The sequence below is a fragment of the Pleuronectes platessa genome, chromosome 7 (genome assembly GCF_947347685.1).
Source record: "Pleuronectes platessa chromosome 7, fPlePla1.1, whole genome shotgun sequence".
NCBI classification, from domain to species: Eukaryota; Metazoa; Chordata; class Actinopteri; order Pleuronectiformes; family Pleuronectidae; genus Pleuronectes; species Pleuronectes platessa.
This window is the reverse complement of record NC_070632.1, coordinates 2,188,840-2,207,806: the sequence shown is the minus strand read 5'-3', so window position 1 is coordinate 2,207,806 and position 18,967 is coordinate 2,188,840. Positions and strand designations below refer to the sequence as shown.

Genomic DNA, 18,967 nt, shown 5'->3' with positions numbered 1-18,967 from the left:
AACATAATTATGGGAAAATTTAGCAAAAGAGCAGCAGAAGGACAATAAGCATTATGCTCAGTCAGTCTGAGGCCAGTGGACATATTAAATGCAGAATTTTACAGTTTAAGTGTAAGTGTGAGTTATTAGAGACATTCTGGTTTGTCATCTGTAGTTTACGAAGGTTTCAGTAAAAGCTTTATCTTAAATGTAACATCCTCATCCCTGAGGGTGGAGGTGAAACAAACTCTTTGGACATCTTCCTCTCGAGGCCTCAGGATCTCAGCTGTAAATGAGGCTTGATGGTCACGCTTCAGTGGAACACATGAGCCCTAACAGGAGCGGGAAACCAGAGAGCACTGGAGGCTCCCTGAGGAGGAGCCGTCCAGCTGCAGCAGAGACAACCATTCATTTCCTCTCATACATTTCAGAATAAAACTAGGATTTAAAGTGACCCGGCTCAGTTTGTATGTTCTTGATCTTTGCAGTGAATGAATTGCATCATTCAGGATTTCAGGTTTCCCACAATTTACCTGTTTTTGTTCATCACAAATCCTTATTTTAATGTTTCCTTTGTTACTTTTTGAATAAAAATCCTTTTTGTATCTCGACCCTTCTAATGCACAACATGACCTGTACGGTTTGGATTCACCATGAAACACCGGCCGTTCATTTATCACATCTGATGCATGTGAGTCTCATTTTACATCCATTACTAGTGAGAAAGAGAAATATGTACAATACTAACGAGCTGTTAGTTTGCCAGCTTCTTTTCTGGCTAGCTAACAATGGCTAGATCAACAAAATAAAACTTGAACTATAACTTAATAGACTGCATTTGATTTTGTTTATCCAGAGTGTGAGTATGGCTGGTATTCCATTTGACATGGTCATCAAGACGCTACAGGATCAAGCTGGAGTTGTGGGTGTGTCTTGGAATCCAACTCCAACATGGAGAAGGCCCTTAGATGTCGTAGAAGATTCTATTTCCAAGGAGCCCTCTTCTCGAGGAAGAACGAAGGATAAGCTTTTAAAGATTAAAGCAAAGCAACTCAGCCATGCATGAAATAACACAGGGAATGAATTCGGATCTCTTTTGACCCAGGTTGTGCATCAGAAAGGGTTTAATGCATCGCTCGTGTATCGAAGGGTTAAAAATATGACCCCAATACGTCCCAGCCCCCCCGATCTTCGGTGGCGTATTGACACACGGGTCAACCAGTCATTTCATTCGGTCTTGTTTATTACAGTCCTGTGAAGGAAGTCAAGACAACACATCTGCGTGACCCCCTGAATGTAAACATGGGCTGAGACGTCATGATTGACAGCTGACACTGACTTGTGATTGGTTGATCGCGTGTATCGGTGAACCACCGGCACTAAGGCACAGACAGTCATGTCCTGTCACATGGTTTTCTGAGGCAGGCTGTTCTCCTCCTTCAGGAAGCAGATACTGAAAACATCTGGATTTGGATCAATGATTCAGTCATTTGGAGTCGATGCAATTTCATGAGTTTGTTTAGGACAACAAACAACTGTCAAATCAAATGAATCCACTGACAATTCTCTGATTAAACCAGAGTGTGTGTTTTATAACTTTGATCCATTTAGCAGAATTAAATAGTGAGATTTTATTCTGAACGCTGACGTAATCCCAAATTAGGTATCGCACTTTTATTTTGAAGGTGCAGGTGCTGCTTCCCCTGTAGGTCTGTGCAGGAGTGACGAGGCTCAGTCAGAGAGAGAGAGATGCTGTGATGTGTAGTATCAAGACAACAGTTTCAACGTGGCTGTGCAGGCTCCAACTGACATGACACACACTCACACAGACAGACACACACCCTCCAACACGCACACACACACTTATTTTGCGAGGACAGCATGAGGCAGAAGATTCCTGAGGATGTGAAGACGCAGCAGGTAAAATCATTTTTATTTTCTACAGTAGATGTTGAGATTGATTAGAAGTTCATCGTCAGTCATTTTGCTTCTCATCAGTGAGACTGTCATCATCAGGATGAAGCTCCAGACTCACACTCCACCTTAAGTCATCATCGAGTCACTGAGCTCAGAGAGAGGAGAGGAAAAGTGAAATAAATCATGTGTCACTTTATCTTTTTGATATTTAAACATCAGATAATTCCCATTGTGTCAAAAATTCCACAGAAAATAGACATATCGGTGTTTGATATTTTTATTAATATCTTTTATACAATTGAGTCACTTGTAAAGTAATTTATCCTCTTTTCATGATTTTATTATCAATAATTAAAACATCTTTGTTATCCTGAAAATGCAATTTTTTTCCCAAGCAATCTTAAGCTTTTCTTCCTCCTGACGCCGTATAATCCGTTTTTATTTCCATTTAATTAAGTGGCTATTTTGTAATTGGTTTTATGACTTATTCACTTGCTCTTATTCTACCTCTTTTTGATTATCTGCTGCTCTTTCCTCTGATCTTATCTGATCATATAATTCTGTCAGCTAAGGTCCTTATACCTCCGATATCTCACAGGGCCCCTGACACCACATTTCATTTCATTACTCACCAGCTGTTATGGGTTTGGTGCCCTGCTTTGCTCAAAGGCAGCTCTACCACAGGGCACAATCCCCAATTTGCTGCCGTTAATGAGTCATGGACCAGGATTCAGCTGAGCCCATGAGCGACAACGCACTTTATTGTAAACGTTAACGACTGAATTATTAATGACTGCTCCTGAGAGCTGAGGCAGGAGGCGAGAGGAAATGAGACCATCGACTGGACGATCACCTTGAGCCTGGACAGTGGACAGATCGTTGGACGTGGTGGTGGCTTGAAGGGTCGAGGCTCCGGAGCTCAGCGAGCGCACATCCGTGACCTTTGAGAAGCTGCAGGCTCGTGTTGGTGACCTTCCAGACAGAGTTCCTAATTGCCTCATTTTACGTAGAGAAATTAATCTAAGCCAGAGCCACTGGTTTATTTCCACCACAGGTCTGATACTGTGCAACGACCCCGGACATAGGCTGCATCCACACTAACACCTTTTACTTTAAAACACATCACCTCTGCATAGAGACTAAAGAAAGATGGACGCAGAGGCTCCACCTCCTTCCTCTGCTAAAATGAAGCCAAATCAGTCCTGATACGGGCGCCGCCATCTTGTGCTGGTGCCGTCATTTGGAGTCCGTCTCAACACGTGAACATACATGAGTGTAGAACTTTACCTAAAATGAGAGAAACCTTCCGTTAAGTCTACTTTGGCTTTTAAGTCTGTTCAGTGTCTCATTTGCCAACATGGAAGAGCTTATGACCCATACTGCAGCCGACCACCAGGGGGTGATCCAGATGTTTTGGCTTTGCTTTTGGAGATCATGTCATCAATCTTTATTTACAGTCTACGCTGCCGTCTACAGATCGTCCACATCCAAAAGACTTTTTGGAAATGGTTCGAGTCCCATTGACGAGGACAGTTTCTCATCCTGATTGGTTCTTATTAGTCACATGACTCGACTAGCAGCGGTGAATGCAAAGCTTCACCGTCAGTAACTGTTTCCACCTGAAAACGTTCTCTGTCCACACAAGTGTTTAGTTTTAAAACTAACTCACCTGAAAACACACAACATGTGACCACTCCTAGCTGCAGGAATGACTTTTCACAGGAAGCAGCAATAGAGACGAACTAAGAGCAGTTGTATCGTTGTCATATTATAAATTCAGGATTTAACTACACAATAGCAGCACAGAAAGACGGTCATGTGATAGGAGCCTGGAGGCGATCGGGTTGTGTCCAAACATTTCAGTTTCTACCCTCTGAGTTGCCTTAGTAAATAATAAAGTGTAGAAATTACAGATTGTTTTTACGCATTTATCAAATGAGATAATGTCTTAATTGTTTAGCTGGAGGTGCTGGTAGGAGGATTTTGTGAAAGTTATTTTCCCAAATTATAAATTATTCCTTAAGACATTTTCTGGGACTATTACTTGTTAAGATAATACAATAAGATCTTCAATTGATGGGTTGCTTTTCATATGAAAAATGAAATTGTGTATGTAAATTACACTACAGCCAAACGGCGTTCCTGTGTGAATCCTCAGGAACCTGCAGGAGATTAGTTCTACGAGCAGCCGACCTGTGATGGAACCGAGAGTGGAAGCAGTCACTCTGACGACAGGACAGTGGAACTAAATTACTTTTCATTTCATGTCCACCTCAATTTATTAGAGGCAGCCCTCAGGAGGGGCGGTCCGGGATGTGTGAGTGCCGGGGCCGGGGCCGGGAGACGAGTGAGCCGAGCAACAGATGCCTCGTTCAGCTCCACAGTGTTCCGCTGGTTAATTAGCTTTCAGCAGAATGTGAAACCTCCAAACAAACCTCTGGACTTTGAAGAGGAGAAAACACTTTGTCCTCCAATAACCTCAGAATCTATTAAAGCAGTTAAGGTTTTAAGAAATGACTTTGAACAGAGGCTCTTGTGCGTCGGATTGGAGGAATTTAACGGACATGCAGAAGGGGGCATCATTAGTGGATCGTTAGAGGACAAACAAACCTCACACTTATTAGAATATTATGTTTAAATGATTTTAATGGGCTCATTTGAGCTTGTTTACTCCTCGAGTGCAGCATTAGAGGTTATTTGTTACGCTTGCACGCTCAGCAGCACCTAAATGGCTGATTTGAATATTGTCTATTATTCCTCATCCTCAGTGAATCTTATCAGAGCTTCACCAGACGTGGTTTCAGATCTGGTTTCTAAAATATGTGAGGAACCTAACGTGTGACGCATTGCACACAAGGCAGCCATGTTGCAAATGTGTGTATTCATTCCGAACGTGTAGACCACGAAGGCTGCGTCCTCTGGTCTCCTGCCTGTTCCCTCTGGCGCCACCATCAGGACAAACTATCTACTTCAACACAGGAAAAGGAAAATAACTTATAGCTGATCTTCTTTGTTTGTAATTTGTGCAACAACATCACTAAACTCACATGCAGCTTCTTCTCAGTGTCACTTGAAACCACCGGCTTGCATTGTTCTGCTCCTCTTTGCCTCCTGTGTTTCATCCACTTCTCCTCCTCTGTTTGCACAAGCACTTTTGTTTCCTCGCATCATTAATCACCTGATTCCAGACCGACCTGCAGATGAGGGATTCTCAGAGAGAACGTCCCTGTAGTGCACGTGTTCATGTTTGTGTTGAACGAATGAAAGTCCAACGGTTGTTGTCCGGTCATTTCCCCATTCGTCCAATTAATGAAGCCTCTGCTCCTCCTAGGTGACTGGATGGAGGCCCGAGGGGGGTTCGGTCATCCTGGGATCATCATCTTCAAGATGTTAATATTTATCACTCTTTTAAATTAGTTAAAAAAGAGACAGGAGGCAAGAAAACAAGGATTCTGCTTATTTCCACATCTCTGTAATGAACTCAGTCCAAACTGTGACGTTGATGTTTGAGTCGATATCAAAACCTGATGGTTGAAGTAGAATTAGAGTCACTGCTCTAAATGAAGAGGAAGAAACATGGCGACATTTCAGAGTCACGACCTTGATCAGCTTTAATCCAACAAACATAACCTTTGCTTCACACACACATCGGGGGGGTGAAGTCGTCAACACGTTGCAGACATGGCCGACAACGCGAGCTCCAGGATCGACACCCCGACCAACATCTCCCTGAGCGCCGGCGTCGCCGTGTCCGAGCTGCTGGAGTACAAGACGGTGTCGGTGTTCCTGGTGCTGCTGGTGTGTGGCGTGGGCATCGTGGGCAACATCATGGTGGTGGTGGTGGTGCTCACCACCCGCCACATGAGGACTCCCACCAACTGTTACCTGGTGAGCCTGGCCATAGCCGACCTGATGGTGCTGGTGGCGGCGGGGCTGCCCAACGTGGCCGACAGCCTGACGGGCACGTGGGTCTTCGGCCACGCCGGCTGCCTGGGGATCACCTACCTCCAGTACCTGGGCATCAACGCGTCCTCCTGCTCCATCACCGCCTTCACCGTGGAGAGGTGAGGAGGAGCAACCGCCATCGCTCTCAGATCAGTGTTTATGAGCTTCTCCTGGAGAATGTTTGCTTTTTAATGACCTCTGAGAATCAGTTTGTTCTTTGTCTGTTATTTAACACAAAACCACAGACGGGTTATTAAGAAACTTGGTGGAAGGAGGTGATATTGGTTTGGGAAGATGTAGGTTTTTAAGTTTTCATGGTTTACTCAGGGAATAATTCATGGATCTTGCTGGATATATTTAGAGGACGGATATCGATGAGCAATTTGCTGCAGCTTGATTGAATTGAAGGAAGCTGTTGAGCCTTTCAGGTCGTATGAGCTCTGCTAAATGCCATTCTGATATGGTACAGGAGACTATATACAGTATATATATATATATCTATATGTTCCACACTGATGACAGCTGGTGTTTGATGACTCGTGTTTGGGCCCATCTGTGGAATTTCTTAGGACAGAAAAATAAATCGTCTGTCGTCTTACATCAGTTAAATGAATTCAGTCTCTTGATCAACATCTCTAAAAGGTAAACACACAGTGAAACACAGGGACAGAGGCTGTTTAGAGTCTATTCATTTGTCTCCTGTCATTACAACTAGGGCAGGAGAGAATAGAAATATAAAACGCTTGTGCAAATATAGTAATAGTTTGACCACAGTAATAATCTGACTGAATATCTAGTATATTGCTTGACAAGCATAGTCTCTGAATAACGTTGAGCCCAAGAGGAAGGTCCCATCACCCACAGCCACTGCTTTACTGGGAATATGTAAGAAAAGATGGGTTATTTGATAAATGGGCTGGGACGTCATGATTGACAGCTGAGACTATAATCTGTCATAACATTCTCTATACTCACAGAGCAGGTGTGACCTTGTGTTCCACCTCCTTCTCCTCCCCTGCAGGTACATAGCTATCTGTCATCCGATGAAGGCTCAGACCGTGTGCACGGTGTCCCGGGCCAAACGCATCCTCGCTGGGGTTTGGATCTTCACCTGTGTCTACTGCATGCTCTGGTTCTTCCTGGTGGACATTCAGGTTGGACAAATACCCTGTGATTGATTAAATGTGATTAAAACCATCTCTTGTAAACGTGGGTTTTGTGAAACACTAAAAAGGGGACTGACCTTTTCTCTTTGACGTCAGGAGCGTGCCGGAAACCCAGAAGCTCAATCACAAAACAGAGGAAAGAAATCCCTGTAGCACGTTAATCCCAAGATAAAAAGAATGAAGTACACAAACGTCATGTTTTCTGATAGAAGCCTGTGTTTACTGCAGAGTGGTTTGGGACAGGAGCCGGATGTCAGTGGGTGTTTGACCAGTGGAAAAGGAACTAACCTTCAATTACAGACTCAACAACCACGATTGTAAACTGTGGCCACTTTCCAGACAAGTGTAAAAATACGTTGAATGAGTGTGAAGCGCAGAGATTACAGCTTTCTACACACACACACACACACACACAAATTGCTATTGTAACATAAGAGGTGAAAAACAAACACATCAGCTCCACACAGTGTTTCAGTGCATGAGTCACAAACAGCAGCTTGAACGTTTGTTATCACCACAGCCTCTTTTGTAAAGAGCCGGCGTTTCGGCTGCAGGGGAATGTGAACAGCTCTGAAGAGCTCGGTGGCATTTCTGATATTATTATGTGGAGATGTGAGAAGATTATGAGATTCAGAACGTCTGGGACTGTGTGCTCCTCAGGTCGGCCCGGACGGACACGTGCAGTGCGGCTACCGAGTGAAGCGGGAGCTCTATCTGCCCATCTACCTCACCGACTTCGCCATCTTCTACGTCATCCCTCTGCTGCTCGCCATCGTGCTGTACGGCCTGATCGCTCGAATCCTCTACCTCAGGTACGGCAGCAGGTCATATTAAGAAATCATCTCATTAGTTAAGTGACTCATAAGGGTCACGGCTCCCGTTTGACAAAAGATCGGTTCATTCAACCTGTTGCATGAAGTCTCCTGAGCCTCTGAGCTTTGTGAAGTCTGAATGAATAAGACTTGATGTTTCTCAAGGTTTTTTCTATCTTTTAAATCTCAACTTGTTTTACCTTGAAGCCTGAATATTCACAATAGAAATCCTGTGGTATAAACTGGAGGCATTTACGAGACAAGAGTAGATTTATAAAAGGAAAAACACAGGATGCAATGGTCCTGGAAATGTGGAATCTAGGAGAACACCTTTTGAATTGGCTGTAGAACACATTTCAATGTCCCTCTTAAGTGAGGCTGAAGGTAAAGTTTATTTGAACTGTAGGGGCCGGTGGACATTATGGGTGGAGACCAAAATGGAGCCAAAAGGGCACAATTTGGAAAAAAGATGGATTTTGAGGTTATAGATTTTCTGAATGTCGCGATTCTTCACGCTCACTTAAATTGTCGACAAACAAATGACGTTCAGAATTGACGTGAAATAATAATGGCAGCCTTGGTATTGGCTATCAAAAACCAGCTGAACCTTTTTAAGCATTGTAAAGAAAACATAACAGCATCGGTCAAATCACCTCACATGTACTGATCTATTAACCAAACCAACCAACCAACCAACCAACCAACCAACCAACCAACCAACCAAACACCCCTAAACAACCAAACAAGCAACTAACCAACTAAACAACCAACCAACCAACCAACCAAACCCCTAAATAACCAACTAACAACTAACCAACCAACCAACCAACCAACCAACCAAACCCCCAAACAACCAACTAAACAACAAAACAACCAAACCCCTAAACAACCAAACAAACCAACTAACCAACAAAACAACCAAACCCCTAAACAACCAAACAAGCAACTAACCAACTAAACAACCAACCAACCAACCAACCAAACCCCTAAACAACCAAACAAGCAACTAACCAACTAAACAACCAACCAACCAACCAACCAAACCCCTAAATAACCAACTAACAACTAACCAACCAACCAACCAACCAACCAACCAAACCCCCAAACAACCAACTAAACAACAAAACAACCAAACCCCTAAACAACCAAACAAACCAACTAACCAACAAAACAACCAAACCCCTAAACAACCAAACAACCAAACAACCAACTAACCAACTAAACAACTAACCAACCAACCAACTAAGCAAACCCCTAATACCTAAAACCCCAAAACAACCAAACAACCAACTAAACAACCAACCAACCAACCAACCAAGCAAACCCCTAATACCTAAAACCCCAAAACAACCAAACAACCAACTAACCAACAAAACAACCAAACAACCAACTAACCAACCAGCCAAACCCCTAAACAGCCAACCAACCAACCAACCAACCAACCAAACCCCTAAACAACCAAACAACCAACTAACCAACAAAACAACCAAACAACCAACTAACCAACCAGCCAAACCCTAAAACAACCAAACAACCAACTAACCAACAAAACAACCAAACAACCAACTAACCAACCAGCCAAACCCCTAAACAGCCAACCAACCAACCAACCAACCAAACCCCTAAACAACCAAACAACCAACTAACCAACCAGCCAAACCCCTAAACAGCCAACCAACCAACCAACCAACCAACCAAACCCCTAAACAACCAAACAACCAACTAACCAACAAAACAACCAAACAACCAACTAACCAACCAGCCAAACCCCTAAACAACCAAACAACCAACTAACCAACCAAACCCCTAAACAACCAACCAACCAACTAACCAACTAAACAACCAATCAACCAACTAACAAACTAACCAACCAAACCCCTAAACAACCAACCAACCAACCAACTAACCAACTAACCAACCAATCAACCAATCAACCAACTAACCAAACAACCCACTAATCCTCGCCCTTCTCTTGTCTTTGGGACGTGACCCCCGGCCTGTGTGGCTGCAGCCCTCTGCCCAACCACCCGGACGCCAGCGCCACCACGCTGCGGCGGAGTTGTCGGGAAACCCCTGAACCGGGGAAGGGGGGGCGCCCGGGCCGACCGAAGACGGCGCTCTCCTCCAGGAAACAGGTTTGTGGCTCTTCCCTCGTTTCCCCCCCGGTTTCACATTAACCCCATGTTCCGCTCTCCTCTTCCTGTTGTAACATCTCGTCTTAACTCTCAGGTAATTGCGCTGCGATAGCTTCGGTCACATTTGACCCCGGTCACGTCTTCGGATGTGTCTGTGATCTGGTGAAAACAAAGAGGCCATGATTCCCTCTTAAAAGCATCAGAGGAAGTGCTCTGGTTGATATGAGGCCCTGAAGGCAATTGTGATGGTTATTGCTCCTTTTACTCAGACGGAGCCGTCAAAGAGCTTTTAGTGAGAAAGCTCTCTCTCTCTCTCTCTCTCTCCCTCACTCTCTCTCTCCCTCTCTCCCTCTCTACCAGGTATTTCTCTTCTGTATTATTCCTTTGCTCTTGGATGTAGAAATACCGTCTCAGGCGTTTTAGTCCTGAAAGCATCAATCCATCTTCATAAGCTTTTATCCACTCTGGAGTTTAACAACAAGCTCTTTTTATTCCACAGGAGATTGGTTTTATGTCCACGTTCTAAAAGTTGTGTGTTTGAAAGAGTCATAGCAGAGGTTTCTGTTCCCTGCAGAGGACCTGTGTGGTTTTGAATTAGCTCAGCGAGGATTTGCTTTCAGGGATGGTTGGTTCCCTCTGCTGTTGTTTGCAAAGACTGAGCTTCATGAAATTAGTTTCAAATGATTAGCAAATTCTTTTTTTTACTGATTTATTCCAACAATCAACAGCTCTGTACCAATTGTGATCACATCATGGAAGAGCGACTTCGAGCTCCAGCTTTGACTTCTGGGTAGAATCTCTCCCAAGCATATATGAACAACTCATTCAATAACAGACCAAACCCTGAGGCTGCCCCCACCTTTCCTCTAACACTTGTAATCCAACCATTACTTCACTATATAGTGATATAAAATAAGATAATCCTTCAGTAGTTCCACAACAGGGAATTATTTCAGTCAAGGTGAATAAAGATTTTGTTATATTTGCTAGTGTGACTCAGTTCTGGGACATCCCTGTCTCCCCTCATGTCCTCATGTCCTCATGTCCTCATGTCCTCATGTCCTCATGTGGAAGACAGGGAGCCGAGCGAGCAGCAGGCGAAGGGACCAATCCCACAGGAGAGGCGTCTTTTAAAGCAGCTTATATAAAGCGCCCTGCATGAGATTTATTGAACTGATTGAAGGGAATCAGGCTGCTCTGAGATCTGCTGCTATTATCTATAGTCCTGCGATTGAAGCCTGAGTTTGACTCTGTGGCTTGATTTCTATCCTGTGTCATTTTAAAAGAGACTGATCACCATGGCTCAGGTGTTCTGTAAAGCTTTATGAATACAAACTGTTTAAGAGGTGTGCACCAAACAGAAAGGGAAGGGACGAGGGAGGTAGGGAGGAGAAGGATGAAGAGATGCTGGTTAGGGATATGGGGAAGAGGATGAATGTATAAGGGATAGGGATGAGGGACGAGGGATGGGGGGGGAGATGGGGTAAGGAGGATGAAGGGATGAGAGTTGACAGGTGAATAGAGGAGTGGTTGAGTTGTGCCCCAGCTCCTGTTAACTTGAGTTATTAAATAAATAAATAAATAAGCATTGTCAGCATCGCTCCTCTTTAAGATTTAAGATCTTTAAGACCGGATCCAGAGTCTGGAGTGTTCCTGGTGCAGACCCAGAGTTTCCCTGTGTCAGTGTGTTCGTGTCTCTGCATGAACACCGGCCTCCACTGAACACTGAACCCTCGTGCGGCGGCGGTGGAGTGAAGATCGTTATCTGGTGCGTTCAAGGGCCCCGTCGAGGAGCAGCAGATTTGCATAATGTGATTTGGGATTTACGTTGAAGTGTGCAGATGATTCCACTCGCTCAGTTCTTCAATAGGCCCTTCATGCCTCTTTCATTCATCGTGTGATAGGCCGACGTAATCTGATGGCGGTTTGATAAACTTGTGTGTTGCCGAAGAATGGCACTTTCATGATTGGAGATTAACACAGTGTGGTGTTAAGATTACTGAAAAGTTTGAATCTGTGAGAGTTTGCTCATGTCTGCAATCCCCCCCCCCCCCGGTGAGGAGGAGGGAAGCTCGGTCCCCGTTTGGTCAAATCATCAGAGGCTGAATGTTCGTGCTTTGGCTCAGTGTGAAGCTTCAGGGACGTTTCTGTCTGTTATTAACAAAAATACACAAAACACACAAACAAATCTGTTTTTAATGCGGGAGTGAAGTGTTGTCTATACTCAGAACGCCACCCGCTGGATTCCCCCCCTTTATCGCCATGCACGGATAATTAAAAAGCTCTAGTCTCCGCCTCTTTTGTGTCCAATTACACGCTTTGTTGTGCAGAGATTTCACTTTTGTGTGTGTTACACCTGCTGAGCCGCCTGTCACTGGTTCCCAGTCTCCGCCACGGACACAGAGCTTTATCTCAGACAGCAGTTGGCCGGGAGGAGGCGTGTGCATGATACCTGCTATCAACCTGCCACACCTTGTGATGCTATTTATTTATTAACATGTTCTGCTGTGGTGGAGAAAAAACTGCTGAGCGAGCGGCAGCCACGCTTCAGCTGAGTTGACAGGCCTCAGCGGATGTGAGGTGTCGGGGACATTTAGAGGAGCTGCAGAGGGACGTGGAGGACGAGGAGGACGGGTGGGGGGGGAGCGGTGCCGGCTCCTGATAAACATTAATCAACCGAGTCACCCAGGCTGAAGGCAGATAGGGCCATCACCTCATCATGCGTTGTGTCACCTGCTGAAGATCCTGTCAGAGCCGCCGCGGCATCATGAGCTGCTTTCACAAGGGAGCTCCAGAAAATGTCTCCAGAGAAAATTGGGTCTGGACAATTTCTGGCATTTGTGTTTCTCATCTGAAGAAGCAGCAGGAGATTGTCCGGGTTGGTGATCGGCAGATTGTTAAAATGCAGCTGCTAACTTGGAATTAGACCAAGAAGCTGGTGTAATGTTGTTGTTTCAGGGGAATGATCATTACACAAAGCCACAGTGTGAAATAAAGTGTGTTGTCATCGTTTGCTAAACTCTCTTTCTTACACGTGCACGTGGATACGTTTGGGAAAATCTGCACGTTGGGTGCACACATGTACACACACCTATACACACACATGTAATCACACCTATACAGACAAATTTACACAAACCTATACACACACATATACAGACACATGTACACACACCTATACAGACACACATACACACACCTACACACACACCTATACACACACATGTACACGTACACCTATACACACACATGTACACACACCTATACACACACATGTACACACACCTACACACGCGTACACACACACCTATTTACACACATGTACACAAACCTACACACACACATGTACACACACCTACACATGTAGACATATCTATACACACACACATGTACACACACCTATACACACACATGTACACCTACCTACACACACACATTTACACACACACCTATTCACACACATGTACACACACCTATACACACACATGAACACACACCTACACGTGTACACACATCTATACACACACACGTACACACACCTATACCCACACACGTACACACACCTACACATTTACACACACATGTACACACACCTACACATGTACACACACCTACACACTCTCATGCATCATGTGTTGTGTTGAAGATGACTCAGATCATCATGAAGCCATCAGGGGAGTTGTAACGAGGCTTCAGATCTTATTGCTCTGAGCCGTGGAGGCTCGGCTCTGACTCTCAGCTCTGACTCTCAGCTGCTCTCAGACCAGCACAGAGAGTCCATCGCTGTGGACGAGCGTCAACACGATGCATCCGAGCTCCGGCTCCTCATGAATCTGTTTCCACTAATTGATGTCATTAGAATGAGTGTGCTAATGAGCGTCTCATTAGGAGAGGTGGTGGTTTTCACATCAGTTAATGATGAGCCACCATCAGGGGACAAGAGGCCTGAACTGGGGGCCGTCCCACCAGTTCACACACAAATGAAGAAGTTGGTAATTTAACGGTGTTTTAACCCCTTGTAGACTAATGTCGCGAATTTGCCTAGGAAGGTATTGGAAGCACTCTGCCGCCATCTAGTGGTCGGAGTGGAAAGTACATACCAGCCCCTTGTGACTGTCCAGCTAAGTTATTTTGAGGTATTAAACTGTACTTGAAATACTGTTATTATGGAACAACAATGATGTACAGAAAACATATGTTGTTATTCAATTTCAATCAAAAGCAGCATCAAAAACAACGTTATGCCTAATGTCGCTAATTTGCCTCATACCTTAATTTGATATCTACTGTATATGCTATATTGAAATTAACAATCGCCACTCAATTTAGCAACTGTATGACAAAAACAAAAATACTAATTTTTTATATAATTGGATATTAATTTGGGCACTAAGGGGTTAAAGAGGCGTGTCTCTGCTTCTTCGCCCACAGGTGACGAAGATGTTGGCCGTGGTGGTGATCCTCTTCGCTCTGCTGTGGATGCCCTACCGGACTTTGGTTCTGATCAACTCTTTTGTGTCCACGCCGTATCTGGACGCCTGGTTCCTCCTGTTTTGTCGGACATGCATTTACGCCAACAGCGCCATCAACCCGGTGATATACAACGTGATGTCTCAGAAGTTCCGCTCGGCGTTCCGCGGCCTCTACCGGTGCCAGCGGCCGGAAGGAATTCAGAGGACACTGTCCACGATCCAGCCCGGCCTCAGCTCCAGAGACCAGAGAACATCCCACGCCAACAGCAAAGGAACCAGTGAAAAGACAAAGATGATCGTCCTGAGCACCACCACTGAGTTAACTACCCAGCAGAACGGAGGCAGCCACCAGGGGGCGCTCAGCGGCGAGAAGACAGAGCAGTCGTCTGACGTCACAGCCGCTTCGTTCAGGTTCTGTGTGCGTCCTTCAGAGACGTGTCCATCTGGAGATAAAGACGTGGATCATCCGTCCTCAGACGATGCTCCGGGGGACGCTGCAGGCAAACAGACACCAGACAAACTGGAAAGCATGTAAATATTCCCAGTTCCCCATTTTGTGGGAAATGTAGATTTGATCACATGACGACAAGAGAGAGAAGAAATCTGTGAGAGTTTCTTATTTCATGATTCAAATGGTGGATTCCAGCCATGATCATAAACAACAACACAAACAACATAGACAACATAAATCTCCTCGGCCAAATTTAGTTTTTTAAATGTCTTTGTCGAAACATAGAAAAGAGTTTCATTAAAATACTTTAACAATAATATATATTAACCAGTATGTACAGTGGACTAGAGTTCATAAATTAGTTTATTTATTACAGGTCCAGTAATCGGCTCAATCCAACATTTACATTTGATATTACATAAGGTCTTTTTGCATCAGTGAATAATTTCCAGTCTGTGAGTCATGCTCATGTTTTCTGATCAGTCATCTGTGAGTTAAAGAGACAAACGGTCGATGGAGGGAATTTAAACACGAGTTTAATATTTGGACACACACTCGATGTCACGGTCTCAAAACAGAACATTAGAGCGTGCAAACATTTGACAGTAATAACACAGATTTATGATTATAAACCTGAACACGTTGGTCCTGGATTATGAAGATTTTCTGTTTCTACAACAGGATTATTTAAACAAACACAGCAGCACAGGCATTAACAGAACAAATATGGGACATTATGATGCATCTGTTGGAGAAAATACTAAATAAAATGTCCTTATAAAGATGAGTTGAACTCTCCACATAATCATTATACGCCAATATATACATATGCAGTATATTCTATAATAAAAATTTGCATTAAGTACAACTCACAGATTTTGTTGGATGTTAGTTCGCAGCTCGTCACATTTAAATGGTTTGAAAACCACAGAGACGTGTTTCTGTTTGTTTGATAAACCTGTGATCTGCACACGTCACATGGTTCCACAGGAAGAACAGTCTTTAGCTCATTAACAGCAGGTTATCCACTGTAGTATATGACAGAGCCATCAGTTTATAGCATGTGTACCAAAGACATCATGGTCGGATATGATTAACCATATAAAATACTATGTAGCCTGTAAAATACTGCATATAATTATTTAAACTTGACAATCGCTTTATTTTCTATTTATCTGAGAGACGACTTTTATTTTGAGTATTAGGGCCAAGAACATTTAGCAGATTTTGAGAATAAGGTGATGATACTACGAGAATAAAGTTATTATATTATGAGAATCAATTATTCTGTTAATATTTCGACTGCATTCTTGAATTCTCAGCTTTGTTTTCCTTTAATAATAATAATAATAATAATAATAATGACCTAACTTTATTTCCAAGGCAACTCACAAACTTCTTAACAAAGAAGACAAATAGGAACAAGAATACAAAAGACAAGAAACAAATGAAGACAATGTCTTTTAAAATCTCCTCAAACGCTCGGTTGTATCTGGAGGCGACAGTCAGATGAGACATGTTAGTTACTAATGAATATTACCAAGAATTATACATTTTATATAAAGTTAGAATATTTCTGGTTGGTTCTGTCTCTGGACCAGTGGAGACGAACGATATTAAATTTATTCTCTGTGGATCCAGATGTTTGTTTCCTTATCTTAACTCATGATATGTTAAACAGGAGAGACACTGACAGAGGTTTTATTTAATTTAATAATTTCTGTAGATAATAAATTAAAGAAGGTTCAAAAGGAGAGTTTAGGAAGCAACTCTCTCTGATGTGTATTAAACATACATGTGGATGTATATGTTCTGTATGTTCAGTTCACTGATAGATCCATACTGGTCTTATACTGAATATCACACCAGGTTCTGTGGAACTGGAAGCAAATCATTATTTGAATCTTATAGTCGACTGAATGTCTAATATTTGTAAATATATTATTATTTTGAACATCCAATTTCTTACTTTTAAACGTATAATTTCTGAAATGTTGGTTCCATCCCTCATTACCATATTCCTCTGTTGTGGATTCACTGTGTTGGTTGATATCAACTTCCTGGTTCTCTTGTGATAAAGTGACTGTAAATAGCCTTTTTCCTTTAAATAGAGTCAGTACGTTTCTCTTTTCTTATAGTTGCTCTAGCTGATGGTAACGTGCTGTAGTTGTTGTGTAAGTTGTGTGTTTCTGGGTTTCCCTCAATGCGCTGCACGTACACACTGATCCTGCCGGCCTTTATTTTGTTGTTGACAGTATTTACAGGATATTTGAGCTATTTCAAAATGTGTTGTGTAAATATGTTCATGCATGCAGCCGTGCTGATGGGTCATTTAAATAAATGGCCTTAAATATTTGCAGCCATAAAGAAGTTAAAGCTGCTTTAAATGATTTGTTGGGGCCGTGAAGGTGCAATGCAAACAAACTGTAATAAAACGTACTGAGCACCTTCCCTCGAACACAGTGCTGGTTCCACATCCAACTGGTTTCACATCCAACTGGTTCCACATCCAACTGGTTTCACACATTTCAAACGAGAACATGAGTGAAAGCAGCAGGTGTTTTCCCAAACCTTCAAAAGCACAATGTTATTTGTTATTTTCTAAGTGAAAAAAGATTCTGAAGGTGGAATTGACCAAAACTTCTTCTGCTTTTCTCATCGTTCCTACAATTTGTTCCCTTTCTGCTGAACCACTTTCCCTCAGATTCATGGTACAGATCATGGTATACAGTATATCATGGTATAGATCAGGGTATAGTTCATGGTATAGATCATGGTATAGGTCATGGTATAGATCATGGTATACAGTACATCATGGTATAGATCATGGTATACAGTACATCATGGTATAGATCATGGTATACAGTACATCATGGTATAGATCATGGTATACAGTACATCATGGTATAGATCATGGTATAGATCATGGTATAGATCATGGTATACAGTACATCATGGTATAGATCATGGTATAGATCATGGTATAGTTCATGGTATAGCTCATGGTATAGTTCATGGTATAGATCATGGTATAGTTCATGGTATAGAGCATGGTATAGATCATGGTATAGATCATGGTATAGATCATGGTATAGATCATGGTATACAGTACATCATGGTATAGATCATGGTATAGATCATGGTATAGTTCATGGTATAGCTCATGGTATAGTTCATGGTATAGATCATGGTATAGTTCATGGTATAGAGCATGGTATAGATCATGGTATACAGTACATCATGGTATAGATCATGGTATACAGTACATCATGGTATAGATCATGGTATAGATCATGGTATACAGTACATCATGGTATAGATCATGGTGAAGATCATGGTATAGTTCATGGTATAGATCATGGTATAGATCATGGTATAGATCATGGTATACAGTACATCATGATATAGATCATGGTATAGATCATGGTATAGTTCATGGTATAGATCATGGTATAGATCATGGTATACAGTACATCATGGTATAGATCATGGTGAAGATCATGGTATAGTTCATGGTATAGATCATGGTATAGATCATGGTATAGATCATGGTATAGATCATGGTATACAGTACATCATGGTATAGATCATGGTATAGTTCATGGTATAGATCATGGTATAGATCATGGTATAGATCATGGTATAGATCATGGTATAGATCATGGTATACAGTACATCATGGTATAGATCATGGTGAAGATCATGGTATAGTTCATGGTATAGATCATGGTATAGCTCATGGTATACAGTACATCATGGTATAGATCATGGTATAGTTCATGGTATAGATCATGGTATAGATCATGGTATAGATCATGGTATAGATCATGGTATAGACTGGGGCTGCAGGGTGGATTGTTTTTAATTATTTTTATTTTCTTATATGGATGTAATAATCTGTAACGCTTGTTGTTTGGTGATAAATTGTTTACAAATTGTTGTATTATAAGTTTAAATATTATCCGTTACCTTATGTGTAATACGACAGAGTATCAGGGAGGTTTTTAGAATAAAGTCGCGATATTACAAGAATGAAGTCATAATATATAAAAAACTAATTTCATTTCTGAAAGAACTACGAAACTCCTTT

General features: G+C 42.6%; 1 protein-coding gene across 1 annotated transcript; it reads left to right on the top strand.

The window, feature by feature from the left end:
* Nucleotides 1-5,577: 5,577 nt before the first annotated feature.
* On the top strand, nt 5,578-14,961 carry trhr2 (thyrotropin releasing hormone receptor 2). Its single transcript, XM_053426348.1, has 5 exons — nt 5,578-5,960; nt 6,863-6,995; nt 7,668-7,819; nt 9,831-9,954; nt 14,386-14,961. Exons 1-5 carry the CDS (start codon nt 5,578-5,580, stop codon nt 14,959-14,961), a joined length of 1,368 nt encoding a protein of 455 aa, XP_053282323.1.
* The last annotated feature ends 4,006 nt before the right edge of the window (nt 14,962-18,967 follow it).

What these genes read in the sequence shown, in the direction of transcription:
- trhr2 (XM_053426348.1), top strand. Translation starts at nt 5,578, where the DNA reads ATGGCCGACAACGCGAGCTCCAGGATCGACACCCCGACCAACATCTCC. An exon ending in TCTTCCTGGTGGACATTCAG is followed by an intron (nt 6,996 to 7,667) that starts GTTGGACAAATA and finishes TGTGCTCCTCAG; the next exon opens with GTCGGCCCGGACGGACACGT. An exon ending in GCTCGAATCCTCTACCTCAG is followed by an intron (nt 7,820 to 9,830) that starts GTACGGCAGCAG and finishes GTGTGGCTGCAG; the next exon opens with CCCTCTGCCCAACCACCCGG.